Consider the following 20,554-nt stretch of genomic DNA (forward strand, 5'->3'; position numbering starts at 1 on the left):
GGTATATTCTTATTTTTGTGAGAACAGCTAGTGATAAACGGGACATTTCATGTGCAAATTTTGACGAAGACTGATGAATATGAAGAGAATGGAAGCAATTCCGATGCGCTTTCATTGTAATTTAATTCAATTCATGGAGCATAATACTGTACTCTTTTATTCGACATTTAAATATTTGGCAGTAGATGAAGAACTAAGATTCCTTCCTACTCTTTATAATTTTCAGTTTACTTAGAGAGCCAGTTTGAATACTGTTTAAGTTTATTTGAATTTCAATGTTTTCACGTATGTCATTTAATCACAATTTTTAGAATCGAATTCATTTTTTAAATTTATCATCTGAAATGATCAAGTGATACCATATTTTATTGTTCATTTGCAGTAACCGAATGGAATTATTGATTAGTAAATTGTTTGGTACAATTTTCCGTTATTATATATGAAAAGAAACTGTTTTGTCTTAATTTTACAGTTGAAAATGTTTTTCCTTCTCCCAACTGATTCGACATTCGGGATTGAAATTAAAACTTTACAAGAAGAAAATGTTTGTTGTACCTTTGTGAAAACAATGAAACGTACGTAATCCAATCAATAATTATCCCTTCAAATGAGAAACAAGATCATCATTAATACTGAGAGTGCCCTTTCTGTGCCGCCAAATAAAGGTACTGATAATTATTTTAATAAATAAATAAATAAATAAATAAATATGAACAGATTGAAGTGAAATAAGAAAAAAAAAGAATATTTTTCCTTACGTAACAGCTAGCTATCTGCTTGCTAAAGCACTATTGACAAATAAACGCAACTGCTGTGCCGACTGCGATACGGCGACGACACTGCTGATCATCGCCTGTATGCTTGGTATTGCTGGATAATTTTGGGCAGCCAATTTTGTAGAAGCAACGCACGCCCGAAGCACGTCGCACAGACGATCCGCATGCTCTGTTACGATCAGCTGCACGGACCGGCTGTGCACACACTGGGCGATGTTGTCGCCGATGTAGACCAATTTGTGGGCAGCCAAGATGACCAGCTTCCCTAAGCCTATGAAACTACGCGGCGGCTGGTTGTTCTCCACGGCTGCCAAGAAATCATCGATGGCGCTGCTCAGGCAATGGATGTGACTGTCGATTTGGCTGGAATAGAAGCGCAAAAGGCGTCGATCGTCCACATCCAAAGAGCCGTTGCTGTGGGATCGATTCGTCAACGACACATTTTCCACAAAATCATAAGCACTGTCATCGGCGACGCTAGCAGTGCTGGCGTTGTTGAGGATACCGTCGGCGTCATTAGCATTCCCTTCTTCCCCATTGGCAGTTGTTGTGATTGGGACAATTTTTCCATTTTGCCAACGTGACTGCTTATTATTATTATTAATATTATTATTATTGAAATTATTCAAATGCATTCTCAGCTGATCCAAAACTCGACGAGCGACAATTGTGAACTGCCTCATGAGCGGATAAGTGCGGTCCGCGTCTCGCATTGCTGAAGGAGCTTCCATATCCGAGGCGAGACGCTGCATCAGTCCGACCGACTGCTGCAAACTGGGATCCGCCGCTTCACCGACCAATTGCAACAGACGACGAAGCAGAGATAGAGTTGTTCGACAATTTTTCGTCAGCGCTGACCACTGGGCATCGGTAAACGGCAACAACGAGCTGCTGTCGGCCAGAGTAGCCATGTTCGCTTTGTACTGATCGAACAGTTGCTGAAGCTCGGACTGGGCTTGCTTTGGTGCTGGCTTTGGCGCCGTCGACGACAGCAGACAAAGCGACGACAACTCATCGACCGGTGGCAAAGCATCCACAGTAGGCTTTGTCAAGTCGGCTTTAGCTCGGGTCCCCGTCGGCACGTCATACAGATCTTTCCCTTGGCTTTCCAGTTCCACAGGAACCGTTCCACGAAAGCCGGCCGACGATGAATCCGAACTATAGCTAAATCTGTCTGACTGCGAAGACTGGGAACTGCTCCCAACCGAGTGCAAGCATCCTTCGACCGACGCGTCACCAGCAGAAAACAATTTTGCCGTTGCTGTTTTGGAAAATGTCGGTTCCACCAATGCAGGCCGTTGGACGCCACGCCCCAAAAGTCCACTTGTCAACGACGATCGCTGGACAACAACTGACGGAGAATCGTATACAACCGTCGAACGTTCCTCGGCCGAACTTTTCTTCGACAAAGTAGCCTCGGACGGCTCTCGTACCAACGTGATCGGCACATTACGAATCACCGGCTTGCGTCCCACTGTCGACGCAGTTGGTACATCGTAGATATCTTCTTCATCCACGTCACCCCTGTTGTCTTCCGTTTCTTCTACATTTTCGACAATTTCATTGTTTTTCATCGGCAAGAAATCTTCAAATACCAAAAAAAAAAGAAATGGATAATTTCACGAAATCAACACAAAAAAATACCCTCTTCACAAAACATTTATACTTGCTTTCCAATTGCATACAGTAGCCGGAAATAAGAATGTCTAGATCACCACTGTCAATTGACAAAGCACAAAACATTGCAACAGTAAAATTATCATCTCCTATCCTGTATCACTGACAAATAATACAGTCAGCGCAGTGCACAAATAATTTGTGAAATTTTCATAACTGAATAAAATTTTAAAACCCTTTTCAAAAATTAACAAATATTATGTAACAGGTTTTTTCAAAAAAATTTTTTTAATGCACATGGTTCAAAATTTCACGTGAAGTTCAGCAAAAGTTTCCAAATGAACAATCAGTTACAGTAATCAGCATTGGCGATCCTAATTTTAACCAAAATACTACTTCATCATCATTCTCTACTAATCAACTGATGTTGCTTAGAAATCCAGTTCACAATGCAGACGCATATCAGGAGCACAGCTCAAGTATTTATTTAAATTTTTTTCCAAAATTTACTACATCACAACAACAAATTAAAAACCTTTACTACTGTAATGTGGAGTGACAAAAAGACCAAAACAGTTTTCCAAAAGATAACATACCGTTTAATAAAAAGGCTTTTTTGTAATCGAAAGGATGTGCAGCTCCGTTACCGTTGCCATCAGCAACCGCTTTGAAATTGCTCTGATCGTAAACAAAAACGTCGCCAATCCGTCGTGGTGTTATAAGCTGTAAAATGAGAAAAAATTATTCTACAGTCACATAATATTATTTACTACTCATACTCGACAATAAATATTTACGCATAACAGTAAAAGAGAAAAATATTTCTTTTACTTTGCAATTTATATATACACCCTTCTTTAAATTCGAGGTTTGCATCTTCGGAAAAAACACCTGACTTAAATTTCATTATCTATAGAACTTTTGAGAGTTATTTTGAAAATCATCATTTATATATTTAAACAAAATGTATAAATTCAAATAAATAAAACCTACTCCCTTGTAAAGCTCTACATGTGCTTGAAAATAATTTCTGAAAGCATAAAAAAAATAATTTCTCTCATAACCTCTGCTACTGATAAATACCAAGGAAATTCAAATGCACGTTCATCATACATAAAATACGAATTATATTGGTTGCATTCGTTGTTGTCGTTTGCTGATGATATGTGCAAGGTGCAAGCAAAATTCAAATGAATGAATGAAATAAAAAGTAAACAGCCAATCAAATGTAAACTGGATTTATTGATGTTAACATAAATTTGAGAAAACTGAATTTAGGAAAATTTACAACAATGCCGTCGATAATTTCGATCTGCCGGTATAATTTTTCAGCATGACTGATTTTTCTTGTGCAAAAGTGCAAACAGGCGAAACTTTCAAAATGGTTACTTGCTGTCAGTTGGGTTGTATTAAATAAAGCCAACAACAGACGAACTTGACGATCAAAATTATGACAAGTTCCATTTTCAATTATAAAGAAAACAGGCGAACATAAAACACTGTCATGGTAAATGACGCAATTTAACCTCTCCAAAATCAATTTCTATGTATTTATTTATTTATTATTTTCATGAACATTCTACGAAAAAGAATTAATCGAATTGAAAACCTTCTATTAAAAATAGCACGCAGTTAGGAGAATTGCAATAAAATAAATTGAAAATTTTCCAAAATATTCAAAAAGCATTCACAAAATCACAAATGCTTTTTGTTATTTTATACATTGAACTAGAGCAGTATGCAAAATAATCATAAATTTTTCAAATTAAGTAATAATAGTTTCATTTAAAAAGAGTCAGCAAATCAATCAATCAATCTATCTATCTATCTATCTATCTATTTGTATTCATCCATTTAAAACAGATGAATATATTAATTCATTAACATTAATTTGTTGTACTGCTGGGTTATTAGAAATTCATTGATACTTTGATTCCTAAAAATTCCTCATATTTACACAATAATGAAATAAATAATCTAGGCAAATACAAAGTTACAAAGCAATGGCTATTTAAAAATCGCAAAACAGAAGAAATATATACATCTTGAATAGTTTTATTCTACTTTCCATGCAACTGTTGTTATAATAGCGCAATTTATAGTAATAACAACGAACAATTCAGTAGAATATGTTATTATCCCCAAACTAACGGTGCGCATTTTATAATACAAAAAAGTAAATGTATATTCAAAAGATGTAAATTAATGTTTAGAGATCACTGCTATTTTACACATCACAAACTGCATGCGAATTCTTTTCGAATATATATATATATATATATATATATTAGTTTTAAAAATGAAATGAAATAAAAAATAATGCATTGAATAGTTTTAATTAACTTCATCCCAAAGGAGAGCCGTCGAAATGTTCGAACGTATAAACATGTGGTCGCCTTATTCATAATTTGGCATATTGAAAAGAATTAATGAAAAGGAGCAAAAGAATAATTCATCTTGCACTTTTCAGCGCTGTTGGCTTATAAAGCAGCCGTGCGTGCGTTTCTGCTATCAATCAATCTGAGTTAATCAGCCCCAAGCTTGTTCAAAGCCAGCTTAATCTAATCGAAAAGTCTTGATAACAACATCGCGAAATTCTAAACCAGATGTCAAATTTGCATTTGTCGATTGTGACGAACAAGCGCGCCATTATTATTATTATCACTGAACGAAATATTACTGAACGTACATTAAGAAACAAAAAAAAAGCCAGAAATAAATTTGCATGGTCTCGTTTAGAGGTAATATAGAAATTTAAGCAAATGTATACCGTTCTTGCTTTTCCAAATAAGCTTCAAGTTTCTAAATGAGCCTCTCATGTTTCATAAATATGAATACGAACAGGAAAACAAACAATCAGCATGTCAACAAATGAATATCCGGGAAATATGATAATCTTGTGAATTAGTAAAATGTAAAAATCTATAATAAATAAATAAATAAATAAATGATATATAGAATGTTTAAGAATGAATCAAGTGATCAAATAAAAAGAAAATTGAAAACCTGTTCACTTCCATTATACAGTTTGGAAGAGTTTTATATTAAGCTTAATTTTAAAAATCGTTGAAATAATCTCCCACTATTTTTTGTTCTTTCTTCAAAATCTTTTCGCCTCATCCGACCATCCTCATAAGCTGACAAGCTCAATGTTATATTTCGAAAATAAGAAGAAACACAAACGGAACATTTCATTTCTTCCAATGTCTGCTTAATTTTGCATATGCAACAATACAAGTAAGCATCCGTCCAACTAAATCAATAATAGTTAATTACAATTTTTGTTCTATAAAGCATGCTTCTTCTCAAATATTTTGTCCCTTTAATGAAATGGCCTTGAGAAAAAGCGTCCACAAACTACGTCATTTTAAATGAACTATATTAAAAAATCGTGGACGAAAAATATACAAACATGTCACTACTGTGCCTCTCGACACTCGATGCCCTCCCCCTTTCACACACACACACACACACACACACACACACACACACTCTCTCTCTCTCTCTGATTACAGAACCTCTGTGTGAATTAATTCAATTAGAAATAAAAAAAGAAGAACAATTTTTGTCTATAAAAAAACAAATTAATAAATCAGTATTATTACACTTTGCAAAAATATTACACAAGATCGAAATTGCTTACACGTTTCAAATTGTCTGGCCAGTTTTTATCAATATCAATGCAATATTGAAGAATATTTTAAAACAAAAATGTAGTAGCCAGTGTTCAAGTTGAAATGCAAATGCGTAAAATGGAATGTCAAGAATATTTTTTTTTCTAATAGTAGAATTTCCAAAATGGTCAATTTGAACGAACTTGAAAAATACCTAGATGTAGTTGGTCTGTTTACGGACAAATCACATCCCAAGTATTGTTCTTCCTATTATCTGAATCATCACTGCTTACCCGAGATTGGGATGATGGAGGAGGTCGATCCATGCTTTTCAGACGATTCGACGGTGCAATACCAGTCTTGCCAGTTGAAGGGTCAAAACAGAGCCACCAACCTTGAGCAAGGCCCTTAGCTGGATTCCGTTCCAACACTTTCAACACGTCTCCACGCCGAAACGTCAGCTCATCTGGCCATTCTGCATTATTGTCGTACAATGCTTCGGCAAAACTATTCTAAAATACCAACTGACCAATATTATTTCTTTATTCGATATAAATGAATAATAAACTTATCAAAAAGGGCAATAAGAAACACTTCAACTTTCACAAATTTCACTACTACTACTACTACTACTACTACTAGTGACCAACGGTCAGTATATACAGTCAGCGTAGCTCAGCATGGTCAACGTCCTGCTACGACTAGTTGACCCTGACCAGTATATTTCAACATGCAGACAATGACTAAACATCGCACTAGCTGGACAAGGCCGAGCGTTTTCAAAAAAACAGGTTAATGCATTTAACCTCAAACTGTAGTTCGAACGGCTTTATTCGAGCATAAAAAATAAAGCTTTAAATAAAATAAATGATTTGGGAAAAAAAAGAGAAAGAAACAAAATCAACAATCCAGTGATGAATAAGAACTGAAAACAATAAGCACGTGAAATGCTCAAAAGAACACCGCCTACATGAAATAAAGGTCAACAACAAGCGCCTTATCAGAACAGGTTCGCCTGACAAGGTAAAGATAGAAATGCTTGAAAAGTGATAACGCTCAGCGCACGAATCCATCAAAAGCCGCGCCCAGATTATCAATACCAATCAAGGCAGTTATTGGCTTACAATCGATCAACTGAATTTAATTGAAATTCCCAATGAAATTGAAAAAAAAAATTAAATAAACCAATCAATTACACAAACTGATCGAACAACTGATAGCTTCATTTAAAAAAAAATATTCTTTCTTTTCAAAGTTCCACTAATAAATTAAATACAACAGAATTGGTAAAATTGAAATCAAATTTGCTCAATAAAAAAAGAAACATGCTGGAAATCGTTACCTCGTCTTCTTCTTCACGGTCCGCTGCCATTGTTGTTTTAACAAAGCAATTCTTTGAAGAAAATAATAAAACAAACTGCGAAATTATTCTCTATTACAAGCAGTGACAATTGTTGCGCATTGAAAATACATTCAACAGTTTCCAAGTTTCAAATCTCAACCATATAAGGTGAAACAGAAAGATGAACTTCTAGCAGAACGTCAGTTTCTGATTAATTAATTATAAATGAATGGCAACGCAAAGCTACAGTTTCAGACGAGTTTTTGACAATTCATTTCATTCACATTCACTGGCAACATTATTCAATGGCAACAGCAAATAAATAGGCTCAGACCACCACCGGTCGACACAAACGCTTCGTGCAATTCACCTTCTATTATACAGTAAGAAATGACGTGCAGGTCATTGCAAAACTCAAAAAGACTGAGGTGAGTTTAGCACGCATAAAAAGTGATGATTCAAATTTGTGTAAACAAGACTGAATAAATAAATAACTAAAATACAAAGCTAAATCAAAATCTCATCTTATTTAAGAAAAAATTGTTATCAGTGACTCTGCTATTCGTCTTAACTGTCATTGTGCCCTGATTGATTGACACACGACATTGACGTGGTGTATTTCACATTGTTGTAATTTCTTTTTGTTTTCAAATTACTTCCCTACAAATTATTTGATGAAAATGCAAAAGTTGTGAGCATTTGCTGATGTGAAAATATTTAGGTGAAAATGGCAGTGCGTGGATGACAGCAAGCATCACCTTTATGTGGGTCAGTTGAGAAATATACAGAGCTAGAATGTCGAGAACACCAGAAAAATATATAAAATTACGCGCATATCGTGACGAAAATAGAATTAATGAAAGAAAAGAGAGTATGAGAGAGAGAGAGAGAGAGAGAGAGGGGGGGGGGAGAGGGGAAGAGTAAGCAAAGGGTGTATTACTGCAGCATTGTATGTTTGCATCTGGTATTTGCTGTTTAGTGAAAGTGCCTGCATAAAAGTATTGTTAATTTGACTGGCTGGTTGGTTGGTCATGAAAAGTAAACAAGGACGAAACGTTGGCAACAAAGGATGAGAAAAAGTGGAATGAGATGCTCCAGCAACTTTGCATGCTATTGTTGAACAAAGCAGTTCTCTTTACTAGACAACAGAATTCAGAAATGGCCGTTAATGCTTTATGTAAAAAAATAGAAAAAAACTTTTATTGTTTTTATTATAAAAGTGTGTTGCAAATAGTTAGCAGATGCCGCGTCGACAAAAACACAAAATAACCCGGTCAGAACATTTGAAAAGCATGTTCACAGCTTTGTTCGTTACTTTTTGTGAAACGAATTTCATGATAACATTGTGAAATAAAATTGGAAATTCCTTGTATTCAAAAATTAAATTGTTATTAGTATGATAAAAAAATTTACAAATAAAACTTGCATTTTAATTTAAATATAATCAGCTGAAACAGTATTTTTTCTTTTATTATTGTTGCAAGTGCAAACGTGTCTGGATTGATGATTCGAGATTTTCATTTTAAAAATGCATAAATAAATGATTAACAACAATAAAAGATATCATGATTTTATTGATTTCATGCTTTTTTTGTTAAATAACGCCTGATGAAAAAGTGATGACAAGCAGAACTAATTTTTTACTGAATACACGCTATTCATTTACATCTTTTGTTGTCATCATTTGTATACTTAAAAAATAGATTCATTCTATGCAAATGAATGAAATATTTTATTAACTGATTTCATTTTTAAGAAAAAAAATAAATAGTCTTTAATTATACTTCATCTGTAGCTTATTCCAATTGAATCAACGCAAATAATGATAAAAGCTTGATTGCAATTTTCTTGAAAATTTCTCCATTCATTAAAAGTATTTCTCTATAGAATTTTGCAACATGATCTCATGATAGTATGATAATTGTGCTTTTCATGAGTAATTTTACCTTTTTCAACATCCTGTGCTGGAGAAATAATTTCGTATTTTAGTTCGAACATACACTTTCTAAAGCTTTTCACAACTTTAGAAATATATTTTCAAATAGAATATAGACATTTGGATTTTTTTTCAAATAGCGTGTTTCATTTTCAATTGCTAATATGCATGTATATATAAATAATATATGCAAACAAAAAAAATACAAGTTTTGCGTTTTTCTTAATTTTTATGCAAATAAAATGAGTATAAAGTGCTATGAATCATCGTTTACTTGGTTGAGGGGGTTTGAGATTAAAAAAAGTAAATATAAACCTGAAAATCAACATTCCATTTCATTCTGTACTGTTTCGTAAAATTTTGCATTCCTCAGTTTATCGTTGGTCATCTTATGCATTATTGGTCGTTTATTATTGTAGACGCTGCTTGAATATTTCAAGTTATTTTCTACATGATCAAAATCTTAACCCATAAATGGAATAATATTTTGCATAAAACACTGCCTTCACCATCACTGCCTGAGGCGTGTAACACTAATATTATTACTATACATATGCGAACTGAGATCACTTAGAACACAAAAATAAAATTCTCATCATCGGTGACAGTGAAAACTTTGCTTTGAAAAGAAATTTTCAACTATGGCTATACACATTCAGTTAGATCAATACAGTTGGATTGGGTTTATGATCAGCCTGACGATTATCAACATTGTGGCGTCTATTTTTGGCATTTTCATTTTCTTCAGAAGCAAAGAATCGTTCAAAAATAGCATTTCTTACGACTCAGCTCCGACAGTTCTTTTCAACGATCTCCCAATAGCTTCCACTGGCATACTCAATTCGTATATTCAAAGCTGTGATGAAATTTCTTTCCAGGAACAACATCTCTGACGACGATCAAGTGGAAACTTTCTTCTCACATCAGATACTCAAAGTTATGTTCAATTATTAATCTTAAATCAAGATAACAATAAAGCCATTTATATTATTTGTATTGTTTTCATTTTTGAATTTCGTGAACATTTCCGGTTGGAATTAATATTTATTTGTTTACAATCACCAAAATCAACCAACTGACTAATTAACATTCACACATGCATATTCTCTAAACCCGCGTCGAAATATTTAAAGAACAAGCTGAGTAAAGAATTAAATAATAATAAAATATTAAAACTAAAAATGGAAATTATAATTACTTGCAGTACATGCAAAATCGATACAAACGATGGACAGTTATTGAACAAAATTTCTCATTCCATTTCTTCTTCCTTATTCGTAAATTTGATAAGAAATGCCACGATTTCGTTTCCACAGATAAAAACCAATGATCAAGCCCAAAAAACTTCCCAGCAGAAGCATACTAATACCCAATGCAGACATGGATCCACCACTGTAGCCGCGATGAATTTGTACTTGCGTTATATTTTCAAACAGTACCGTTTGAGAAGTTTTAAACGATTTCTTATGAATCAGAAGTGCCTAGTAAGAAAACAAAATATATATATATATATATATATATATATATATATACAAATTAATAAAAGAAAATCTTACCATGCTATCACCCTGAAAATTATGCACTACAACGACAATGTTGTCTCCTTCGAGAGTTTTATTCAAAGTGTCAACAGCTACAATGAGATTTTTCTCTTCTTTGTAAGTTTCTGTACGTGTTCCGTTAATATCTGCCACATTCGCCAGTTGAAAAAATACAAATGTATTATTTCCATTTGGTTGAAACTAAAATTCAAATAAATTCAATCATTTTCATCATAGTAAAAAATCTGCTTCGTTTTCACGTACTGAAAATGTTGAAAAACGCAACGGACTAATATCAGCAATTGCTGATAAACGTTCCACTAATCCCTTTTCAATTTCTTTGACACCAAAATCATTTAACTTGCTTATTGTTCCTAAAATAAGCAATAAAAATTATCTTCATTTTCCGCAATCGTTTTAAAATAAATAATTAAATTATCAATTTACTGTTCACTGTAAATGATAGATAAGAATTATTTTCTTCAAAACGAAGACACGGTTGAATCTGTGCATTTTTCCACAACGTCTGTCTCACATCGACGGCAGCAAAATTGAAAAATGTATACGATGCTAAATGCACTTTGCCATTCTGAAAGAAAAGTATATTAAACAACATCAACAACAACAAATTCAACGCAAACGCAAATTTAAAATTTACTTACAAATAAAACAAATCAAAAATAACTTACACAAGTACGATAAGTGCGAATAATCCTAGGTCGTATTTCATCGTTATGCAATTCTGAATTCTGAAAAACAAGACAATTATAAATCAATTATGATAAATAATATTTTAATCAAAAAAAAAATAATTCCATACCGTCTGCATCCAAAGTTCATAAACGGTCGAAGAATTCACTGTCTGATTTTCACCTCTCGATATCCATACATCAAAATAATTTTCATCATACATCCGCTATAATAATAATAAAGCGAATAATAAAAACAGAAACAACAAACAATTTTATTGTGTTGAAAACTTTGTTTTTACCTTGCCAACATAGCCATATGTAAACTGATCAAACATCGTCAATATATCGGTAGCACTTTTCAGAGCAATCAACGTATAAGCAGTGGTTTGATTTAAAATTCGCGCATCACCAGACATAGGAGGCAATGCACTCACAGCAATACAGTGCATGCTATTCGCATCGACCACATATTGAATGCCTAAAAATTTACCGCAAAATAATTCATTTAAGATAAAAATTTTTAATATAAAAACAAATAAATACTTAATGATATTGCATGTTTTAATAAAGTTCAATATTATATAAAATACCTGAATTGAAATCATGAATAACGAACGAATTCAAATTGGTTACGTTTACAACTCGGTTGAATGTCAAATTTGAGTCTGGATTGTTAGTAAAAGCGATAACCTTTTGTTCGTCGGAATAGATAAGCTAAAATTAAAAAAATAATCAAAATTCAAATTACAAATACAACAATAAATGGCAAAGAATAATGTTGCTTTCACAAATACAAAACACCCACACGAATCAGAGAAGATGTTTTCTGGCTGTGATCGACAAATTCGATCCAAGTAGCAAAATTTTTCATTGTCAGCTGAGGGAATTCATCTGTTTTTAAACCAACGCAAAACACACCTTCCGGTGGCTAAACAGTACAATACAGTTAAAAGTTTTACAAAGTTGAAGCTGAACAAAAAAAAGTTTAAAGAGATTATATGCATATACCAAAAAATATTTTTCTTTGTCGTTCTCCGTCAAGTTTGCGTTGAAACCAAAAAATGAATACGATACGTTTCCAATAACTTTGCCTACATCTTCACCTGCCTTTTCTAAAATTTTACAGACTTTTACTTTTCTTCAAATTTATTATAAAAAATAACACTAAAACAATAAAATTAAAATAAATTTCATAAAAATCTAAATCAGTAAGCAATTTATAAAATCAGCTTGAAATTTCACTCACCGTACATAAGAATGTTCATATGCAAAGGTACGTTAAATGAACCCCCTTTTGGTAACAAATAAGCTGGATCAAAAAGATCAATAGTTACTGCAGCTGTATGATTCTGCAGTGTGATATTTTTCGAATAAGTTGTCACACCGGGTACGTTTTGAACTGTCTGATATTCCTTTTCTTTAATAAAATTCCAAAAATCATATAAGCTGACAGGTATATCATCAAAAAATGAAGACAACAACAGCGGATTGATTTCTGATGCATTCACTTTAGAAGCTGATCGTTCACACCGATTTAAACCTGTAATAAAAGAGAACAAAAAATGCAAATTCTCATCAAATTTACAAATTAAAATAAATAAATAAAAACAAAAACCATCGTAATAAATGTGAGTATTGGACAATCGATCTAAAACAAGCTGAGCCATGGTACTGTTCTTCCATATTTGCAAACCGGTACTTTTCTTCCCATCGTTCATATTCACTTCCGTTACCATAATATCATATTTTGCAAAATGATCACTGGAAATAAATGAAATCTAAAACATATTTCATTTTTTATATCAATATGAATATGAATACAATTTTTAAAGATTAAATAAATTTGAAAAAAGCGTAATTAAGTGACTGCAAATCAAAGCTTATTTATTTTGAAAATGACAAACATTTCTACTAACATCAATGCAAACAGCTCTTTAAAGTTATTAAAATATTAAATACAAATTTCACTTAATTTAACGAATACATTCAACATTTAATATTCAAATTGTAATTCTGCAAAAATTTTATTTTCAACTTTAAGAAATTTTCACAAATAATCAATGCCTAAATAAAAAATCAAATTTACATCTTTCAAAATGTTGAGATAAAATGAAAACTTAAATCAATACTTTATAATAATTTCTTAATTTACATATTTAGAATAAAACTGCATAACATACTGAAAAGTTTATAGGTAAAGATGGCAAAGTGATGGATGAAACTGAAGTCACTGTTAGCAATAACAAAACCACTGTTTTCTGATTAATCATCTCGTTCTGACCAAACCTAAAAGCTGAATTTCAACATTAGCTGACGCAATGCTATATCAAATCAATCGGTTCGCATTCAATCTGCAAAAAATTTCAAATATTTTACGCACATTTCTCACGCGTTAGCATTTAAACACATGGCACAATTTAAGAAAATACATGATAGGAAATTATATAAATAATTACAATGCAATAAAAACTAGTTTTCAGAATTCAAAAAGTTTGAACAGAAATATCTAAACAAAATATATTTATTTTTAAAATGCTTTCATAAATGACAAATAAAATTTCTAACGCAATCGTTACGCGATCATGATACAAATTCAGCAACAGCAAATTATTCCTATAAACATAAAAGTTTCTTACACTTAGAAATAAAACAGACATTTCAGCAGTCTATATTATTGAAAGAATTCCTAACAGAAAAATTACATAAATTTACAACTTGAAATTGTTGTCAAATGTAAGCAGCAATTCTCTACCACAAAAACGTGATAAACATTGCACCACCATAACTTCGGTGGAAAACACTACAGTAATCAAATGAAGTTTATTAAAGTTACAGTAATATTTCCGAATATTTTTATAATAAAATGTGCTATGATATTTTGAAAAATTTAAGAATACATAAACTTTAATAAATAATAATCAAAAATTAATCATTAATTCAGTTAAAATATCATAAATGGAAATGAAAAATATTCGGAACGACAAAGCACTGTTTCAAACAGACACGTCGTAGCATTGGAAAGTTATTTACAAAATGAAATCTCAAAGGTAACAGATAAAATAGCCTTTTCTTTAAACATGTTTAGACACACATTTTAGTTTATACATTAACATATATATAAATGATTTGTAAACTTTTTTTGTTATGAAATAATGATTTTATGTAGAAAGAACAAAAAAGCTGTTGCATAAGTTTTACGAAATAATAACAGTGAAATAAGTATAAACAACCGTTATTGCTGTGTATAATGGTAACTATATTTATTTTCTAGTATTCTGTTGAAATATTCAACGTCGTGCTAAATGAAGTTGAAATAAATTTGAAAACTGCAGAAATGCAAAACTGGCGTACACTATCAGTCATGTATAACTTGGGAGAAAACGGCAATCGTATCGCAAGGTCACGTGTTTAATAGGCTCATATGCACATCAGTTATTAATTAGAAAAGACATAAGAGAAATTTTAACACTAAGAGGTCCGTATGAACACTATAATGGTCTGACGTTGGGTGAGTCACATAAGCATTGGTCTTCAAAGAAAGCTGCAACGAGGCCAGTTCTTAATGAAGAGAATAACAGAATATTAAGAACGACACAAGCTGAAAAAATTATATATTATAAAAATGTGAAATAATTTCAATTCAAATCTTAACTACTGAATACATGCACAAAACTTCGATTTAGCAGATGCATTCATTTAATGTTAAATGAATTGAAAAGATAAGCAATCGCTTTCTAGTTGTTATTTTTCATATTATACCAGAAGACCAAAAAGTTGAAGCACTTTTTTGTATCATCTTTATTTCAACATGACGTTGCAAATGCATAAATTTTAATTAGAAAATCTGCGTTTTAGATATACTGTATTTGGCAAAATAAAGATAATTTAATAAATATTGTTCTTTTAAAGTGCATTAAATTATTTCATAATGTCAAAACGTTATTGCAAATGCTCAATTAAACATGCTTTTCCTTTTAGCTACTGTATGAACATGTTGTTGATGGCATATTGTTCTAATTATCGAATACTAATCATCGGTAAGATTTATTTTTAATTTTTTACCAAATAATTTATAAAATTACTTATTAGTATAAAAAGTTTTCTATATTAATTTACCATACAACTTTTATTTTTTAGATATGGGAATGAGCGCAAATTATTTTGTTCACATTCTGATCATCAAATGAGGTCTTGAGAAATATATAAGTATAAAAGGAGAAAGTGTCAATAAGTGTGAAATTTTATATTTTGATTTTTCGATTTTGACGTTTATAATGCCTGAAGATCCATGGGACTTCTACAAACGTATTGGGCAACCGAAATTTGTTGTGGCACCCATGGTGGAGCAGAGGTATTACTGTTGATGCTTTATTATGCTTTCGACATTGAAGAAGAGCTGCGTATAATTTTTTAAATTTATTTTTGTTCATGTGTTTTTATTCGAATACAGCGAACTTCCTTGGCGTTTGTTGTGTCGACGTCATGGTGCTCAGCTTTGTTACACTCCGATGCTGCATGCTGGCAATTTTCTGACCGATGAACTGTATCGGAAAACTCATTTTACAACTTGTCCAGAAGATCGACCTCTTATTGCTCAGGTATTTTGTATGATTCAGGATATTGGATAGTTTACCTTGTGAATGTAAAATGTAATTTGATTTTGACTTAAATTAGTTTTGTGCGAACGAACCTGAAACTTTATTCAATGCCGCGTCGCTTGTAGCTAACCAATGCGACGCCATCGATATTAATTTGGGGTGTCCGCAGACGATTGCGCGACGTGGCAAGTACGGTGCCTACTTGCAGGATGATTGGGATCTTGTTAGCTCTTTAAGTTAGTGTAATAGGTTGAAAATTCTATTATTAAATTGTTCGTTTAGTTAAATCTGCATGTCGATTGCCTATCCCAGTCACGTGCAAAATACGCATTTTTCCCGAAGTTCGACGTACAGTTGAATATGCGCAAATGATACAAGCATCAGGTTGTACGGTGAGCAATTTGTTATTTTAATTATCGATTATTAACATTTTTGTCAGATTTTTTAAATTTAACTTTTAAATTTTCTTTTTTATTTTCAGCTTCTTGCCGTCCATGGACGAACACGAGAACAAAAAGGTCGTACTTGTGGTTTAGCCGATTGGGATCACATAGCAGCTGTGAAGTACTTCTTGAGCTTATTATTTATTTGTAAACATTATTATTATATTATTCATATTGGAAAACCTACCTCAGAAGTGCTTTGCAAATTCCCGTATTTGCGAACGGCAGCATTCGATACTTCGCTGACATTGACCGATGTTTAAAATGTACTGGTGCCGATGGGGTGATGTGTGCAGGTGTAAAGCGTATATTATGATTCATGTGTAATTTGTATTGTTTCAGAAAGTAATTTGAGCAATCCATACTTGTTTGAAAATCGCCAAGCCCCAGTTTGGGAGCCTTGCTTAGAGTATTTAAATCTTGTCAAAGAGTACCCTTGTCCAATTTCTTTTGTACGAGCGCATTTATTTAAATTGTGTCACAGATGGCAAGTATATGTTTGTTTGTTTGTTTTTTATAATTCTACAATAAGAGGTTTATTTTGCTTCTAGTTTTTATCATTATCTAGATTTGTGCGAAGATTTACACAAATGCACCGATTTGGATGAAGCTGTTTCAGTTGTACAACGTTTGAAAAGTCGTTTCTTGGTTTGTACTTTTGCAAAAGTACATAGTTAGCTTTGATTTTTATTGTTCTTTTTGAAGGAAATCAGTGAAAAATGGATCGCACAGTCATTGACCGAAGATGCGGCGGATTCAGAACCATTTTGGCAATGCCAACCGCGTTCTTCAGTATTGTTAGAGACTTCCGAATGGATAGAAAAGAGAAAGAGCAGGAAAGAATTTATTGTAAAACAAGCGAATGAATTGGGAATTTCAAAGCATCAAGTTAAGAGGTTGCTGAGGCTCTCGAATAAAAAGCGAAAGCTAAAACAAGCTTGAAAATCCAGGTTAGTTTTGTATTTATGCAACTAGTTATTATTCACAGAAAACCGAGCTATACGTCAGGAATATTACTGTAACTTTAATGAACTTTATTAACGTGCAGGTTACATCATTTAAGTCATTGCAAATTTCTGTTCGAAATGTGCAGGACGTGCTGCATGTGATGGCAAACAAATGAAAGAAGATATTGTCTATTCCATATGATTTATTGATTGTTTGGTATAACACGGCGTCAAATTTTGTTATTTGTTTAATGAGAATTTTAATTTTGATTGTAAAAATGCCATGTTATGTTCAAATTAATATGTTTCATGGATGAAATATTTCGTTCTTTGTTCTTTTGTATGAGGTGGAATATTGTTTGATTTTGAGCAATCTTTGGGAAAAAACAAGTAAATATATTGTACGGGTATATTGTTTTCCATTTTTACGATTCAGAATGTGTTGTAATACACATATATTTATTTCATATACATTATATGTGACATTATCTATGCAGATGTATGTATATATATGTATATCGGTATGATTTTTTTTCTCGTAAGATTTTTTGGAGAAAATGATTGCTGAAACACTTTTCCATGATGATAATGCAAGCTTACGAGCAGGGTAATTATTGTTCAGTAGATTTTTTTTGTTTTTCTTTGAAATTTCTTGGTATGTTTTTTGTTTGTAAAATTGATTCATTTTGAGGGAACCTGTTTGTACTGGCGCATCAGTAATTGCGTTGATGTTTGACCAAGGGGTTGTAATTGCTGCAGATACAAAGCTATCTTATGGTCGTTTTTCACGTTATAAGGGCGTGTCTCGTCTTATGCGAGTAAACGATAACACAATTCTTGGCGTTAGCGGTGATTACGCCGACTATCAATATCTACAAAGCATCATCAACGGCAGACAGTATGTTCACTTTCAGATATTGTTTTATATTTGATTTGTTTATTTATTTTACTGTTTTGAATGACATATTGTGCTTTCAGGATGGGAATGAACAGTTCTCAAATGAGAGGGGAATTTACACCAGCCTCCATGCATACTTTTTTGACCAGTGTTTTGTACGCAAGGTGAGTTTGAATTGTATTGTACAGTGAAATTTGCTTCTTCCCTCGGTTGTTATAATGTAATTTTATTGATTTTCTGTAGACGTTCGAAGTTGAATCCTTTGTGGAATTCGTACGTTGTTTGCGGTGTGACGGAAGGGACGAAGACACCCTATTTGGGCACGGTGAATTTGTATGGGGTGTCTTATACAAATAATTTCGTCGCGACTGGCTTGGGAAGTTATCTGGTTCAAGTAGACAGTGTTTAAATTATTTTTTTTTGAATTTTTAATAATTGATTAATGTTTTTTTTCCACATTTAAGCATTATTTGGAAAAGAAGTTGGAAGATTGTGAGAAAGAAGGGATTAAGCTGAACGAAGCTGATGCCGCGTTGGCTTTGCGAAATTGCATAGAAATTTTATATGAGCGTGACTGTTTAGCTTATAATGAGGTAGAATTGTTTCATTTATAAAAAGATTTTTTTCAAATAGCACATTTTTTCCAGTATGAACTCGGAGTGGTTACTGCTGACAACTGCGTGATCACTGGCAAGCACACAGTTAGTGGAAAGTGGGGTCATGCTGGCTTGATTACGTAAGTTTTAACAGTTGAACATTTTGCTTGTTTTAACAATAGAAAAGAGAAAACAGAACAAAAAACTATTATAAACGTTTGTTTATTTAAGGGGCTATGAGTAGCTAGCTGTCTGTGATTAAAGAAGAGCAACTAATTTATGGGAAAAGAATTGGAAATTTTATTTATTACAAAATGGAAATTTTCATTGTGAAATAAATAAAATTGAAAAACAAACAAACATTGTTTGAATTAAAAAATGACCAGTATTAACAAAAAGTTGCAATGTGAAATGGATTCTGTATGTTAAGCTGCGAACATTGTTGAGAAGTTGAAAGAAAACATACATTTTAATAAATAATGAAATAAAATTTCAGAAAATAAATAAAAATCACAATAATGTGATTTGATTCATTCGTGGCGATAAAGTTCTATTATTTGTGGAAGAATTAAAATTTTTGTAGTTTCACATTTATCTGATAATCAAGTTTTTATACTGTACAATTTGTAGAACTCGATATGAGGAATTTGAAAATAAAAGTGTAAAAAGAGCGGAAATGATTTGAAATAGATAAATAAATACGGTTCAATTTCTTTTTCTCACAAACGTGCCATTTGACCCAGATATTCTTTTCATACGTTTCCAATTCACATGACAGATTATGGTATTCAAGGTCAATTGTCGTTTATGTTGTTTTCAAATTGTTGAATTTGATTTGCAAACAACACTTAAATGTGTAATTTGAAAAAGAAAAAAATGCAAAATTTTCATACTCAAAGAAAAAGAATATTAGTAGACAACTTTCACATATACGATTTGAAAAAATTGTATGAAAAATTGCTATTTGTTCAATAACTAGCTGTTGCATTTTGAACATATTGAGTGTGATGTAATGTCATTTCAAGTTGAGCAAGTTTTCTTTTTTTTTTGTAAAATTTTCTGTCAAGTTGAACAAACTTTATCCAAATTGTTGGAATCGTGTCATATACCGTAATTACTGTCGGATAACGAATGGTTCATTTATTATTGATTCAACTAGACTGTAAATGCACATATGCAGATGACTGTTTGTGCATGTGAATGAATTATATTATAGAAATATGTTGTCAATAAGAATAACAGAGATTTTGTTTGAAATAAAAACGAAACCCAATTAAACTTCCTTAATATCAGGAAAGAGAAATGAAAAAATAACTTGAATACGCCACCTAGTGTTGGGTAAATCTCCAAGGCAACGGTGCTTAGCAGATGCATAAATTCGTTGTTTGGTCCAGTTTGCGACCTTGTCCCGTTTGTCAATAGTGTACGGAATGAAAAACTGGTCAATCTCGCCGGTTGGTAGAAGTTTGCTATCGTCGTTGCTTCGTTCGTCGGTTGCCTGACGGCAGGACGATTATTCAAAGAAAGTTCCAAAGAAATTCCCAATTTTTGGTC

The 20,554-nt window shown here is 32.4% G+C and overlaps 2 protein-coding genes across 2 annotated transcripts; one reads left to right on the forward strand and one right to left on the reverse strand.

Annotated features, from left to right (window-relative positions):
• Positions 1-769: 769 nt before the first annotated feature.
• On the reverse strand, positions 770-13,696 carry Tsp_11570 (putative SH3 domain protein). The gene is made up of 15 exons (XM_003371435.1): positions 13,671-13,696; positions 13,134-13,279; positions 12,765-13,058; positions 12,437-12,630; positions 12,109-12,232; positions 11,818-11,996; positions 11,647-11,742; positions 11,274-11,415; positions 11,091-11,200; positions 10,842-11,027; positions 6,301-6,519; positions 3,458-3,661; positions 2,990-3,116; positions 1,430-2,361; positions 770-1,360 (listed from the first exon to the last, which is right to left on the reverse strand). Exons 1-15 carry the CDS (start codon positions 13,694-13,696, stop codon positions 770-772), a joined length of 3,570 nt encoding a protein of 1,189 aa, XP_003371483.1.
• A 2,330-nt stretch (positions 13,697-16,026) lies between these two features.
• Tsp_11571 (dihydrouridine synthase (Dus) superfamily) lies at positions 16,027-19,685 on the forward strand. Its single transcript, XM_003371436.1, has 9 exons — positions 16,027-16,116; positions 16,193-16,352; positions 16,399-16,508; positions 17,265-17,455; positions 18,198-18,404; positions 18,485-18,568; positions 18,648-18,729; positions 19,052-19,140; positions 19,631-19,685. The coding sequence occupies exons 1-9, from the start codon at positions 16,027-16,029 to the stop codon at positions 19,683-19,685; spliced, it is 1,068 nt and encodes a 355-aa protein (XP_003371484.1).
• The last annotated feature ends 869 nt before the right edge of the window (positions 19,686-20,554 follow it).

Source organism: Trichinella spiralis, assembly GCF_000181795.1.
Source record: "Trichinella spiralis strain ISS 195 chromosome Unknown Scfld9, whole genome shotgun sequence".
NCBI lineage: Eukaryota > Metazoa > Nematoda > Enoplea > Trichinellida > Trichinellidae > Trichinella > Trichinella spiralis.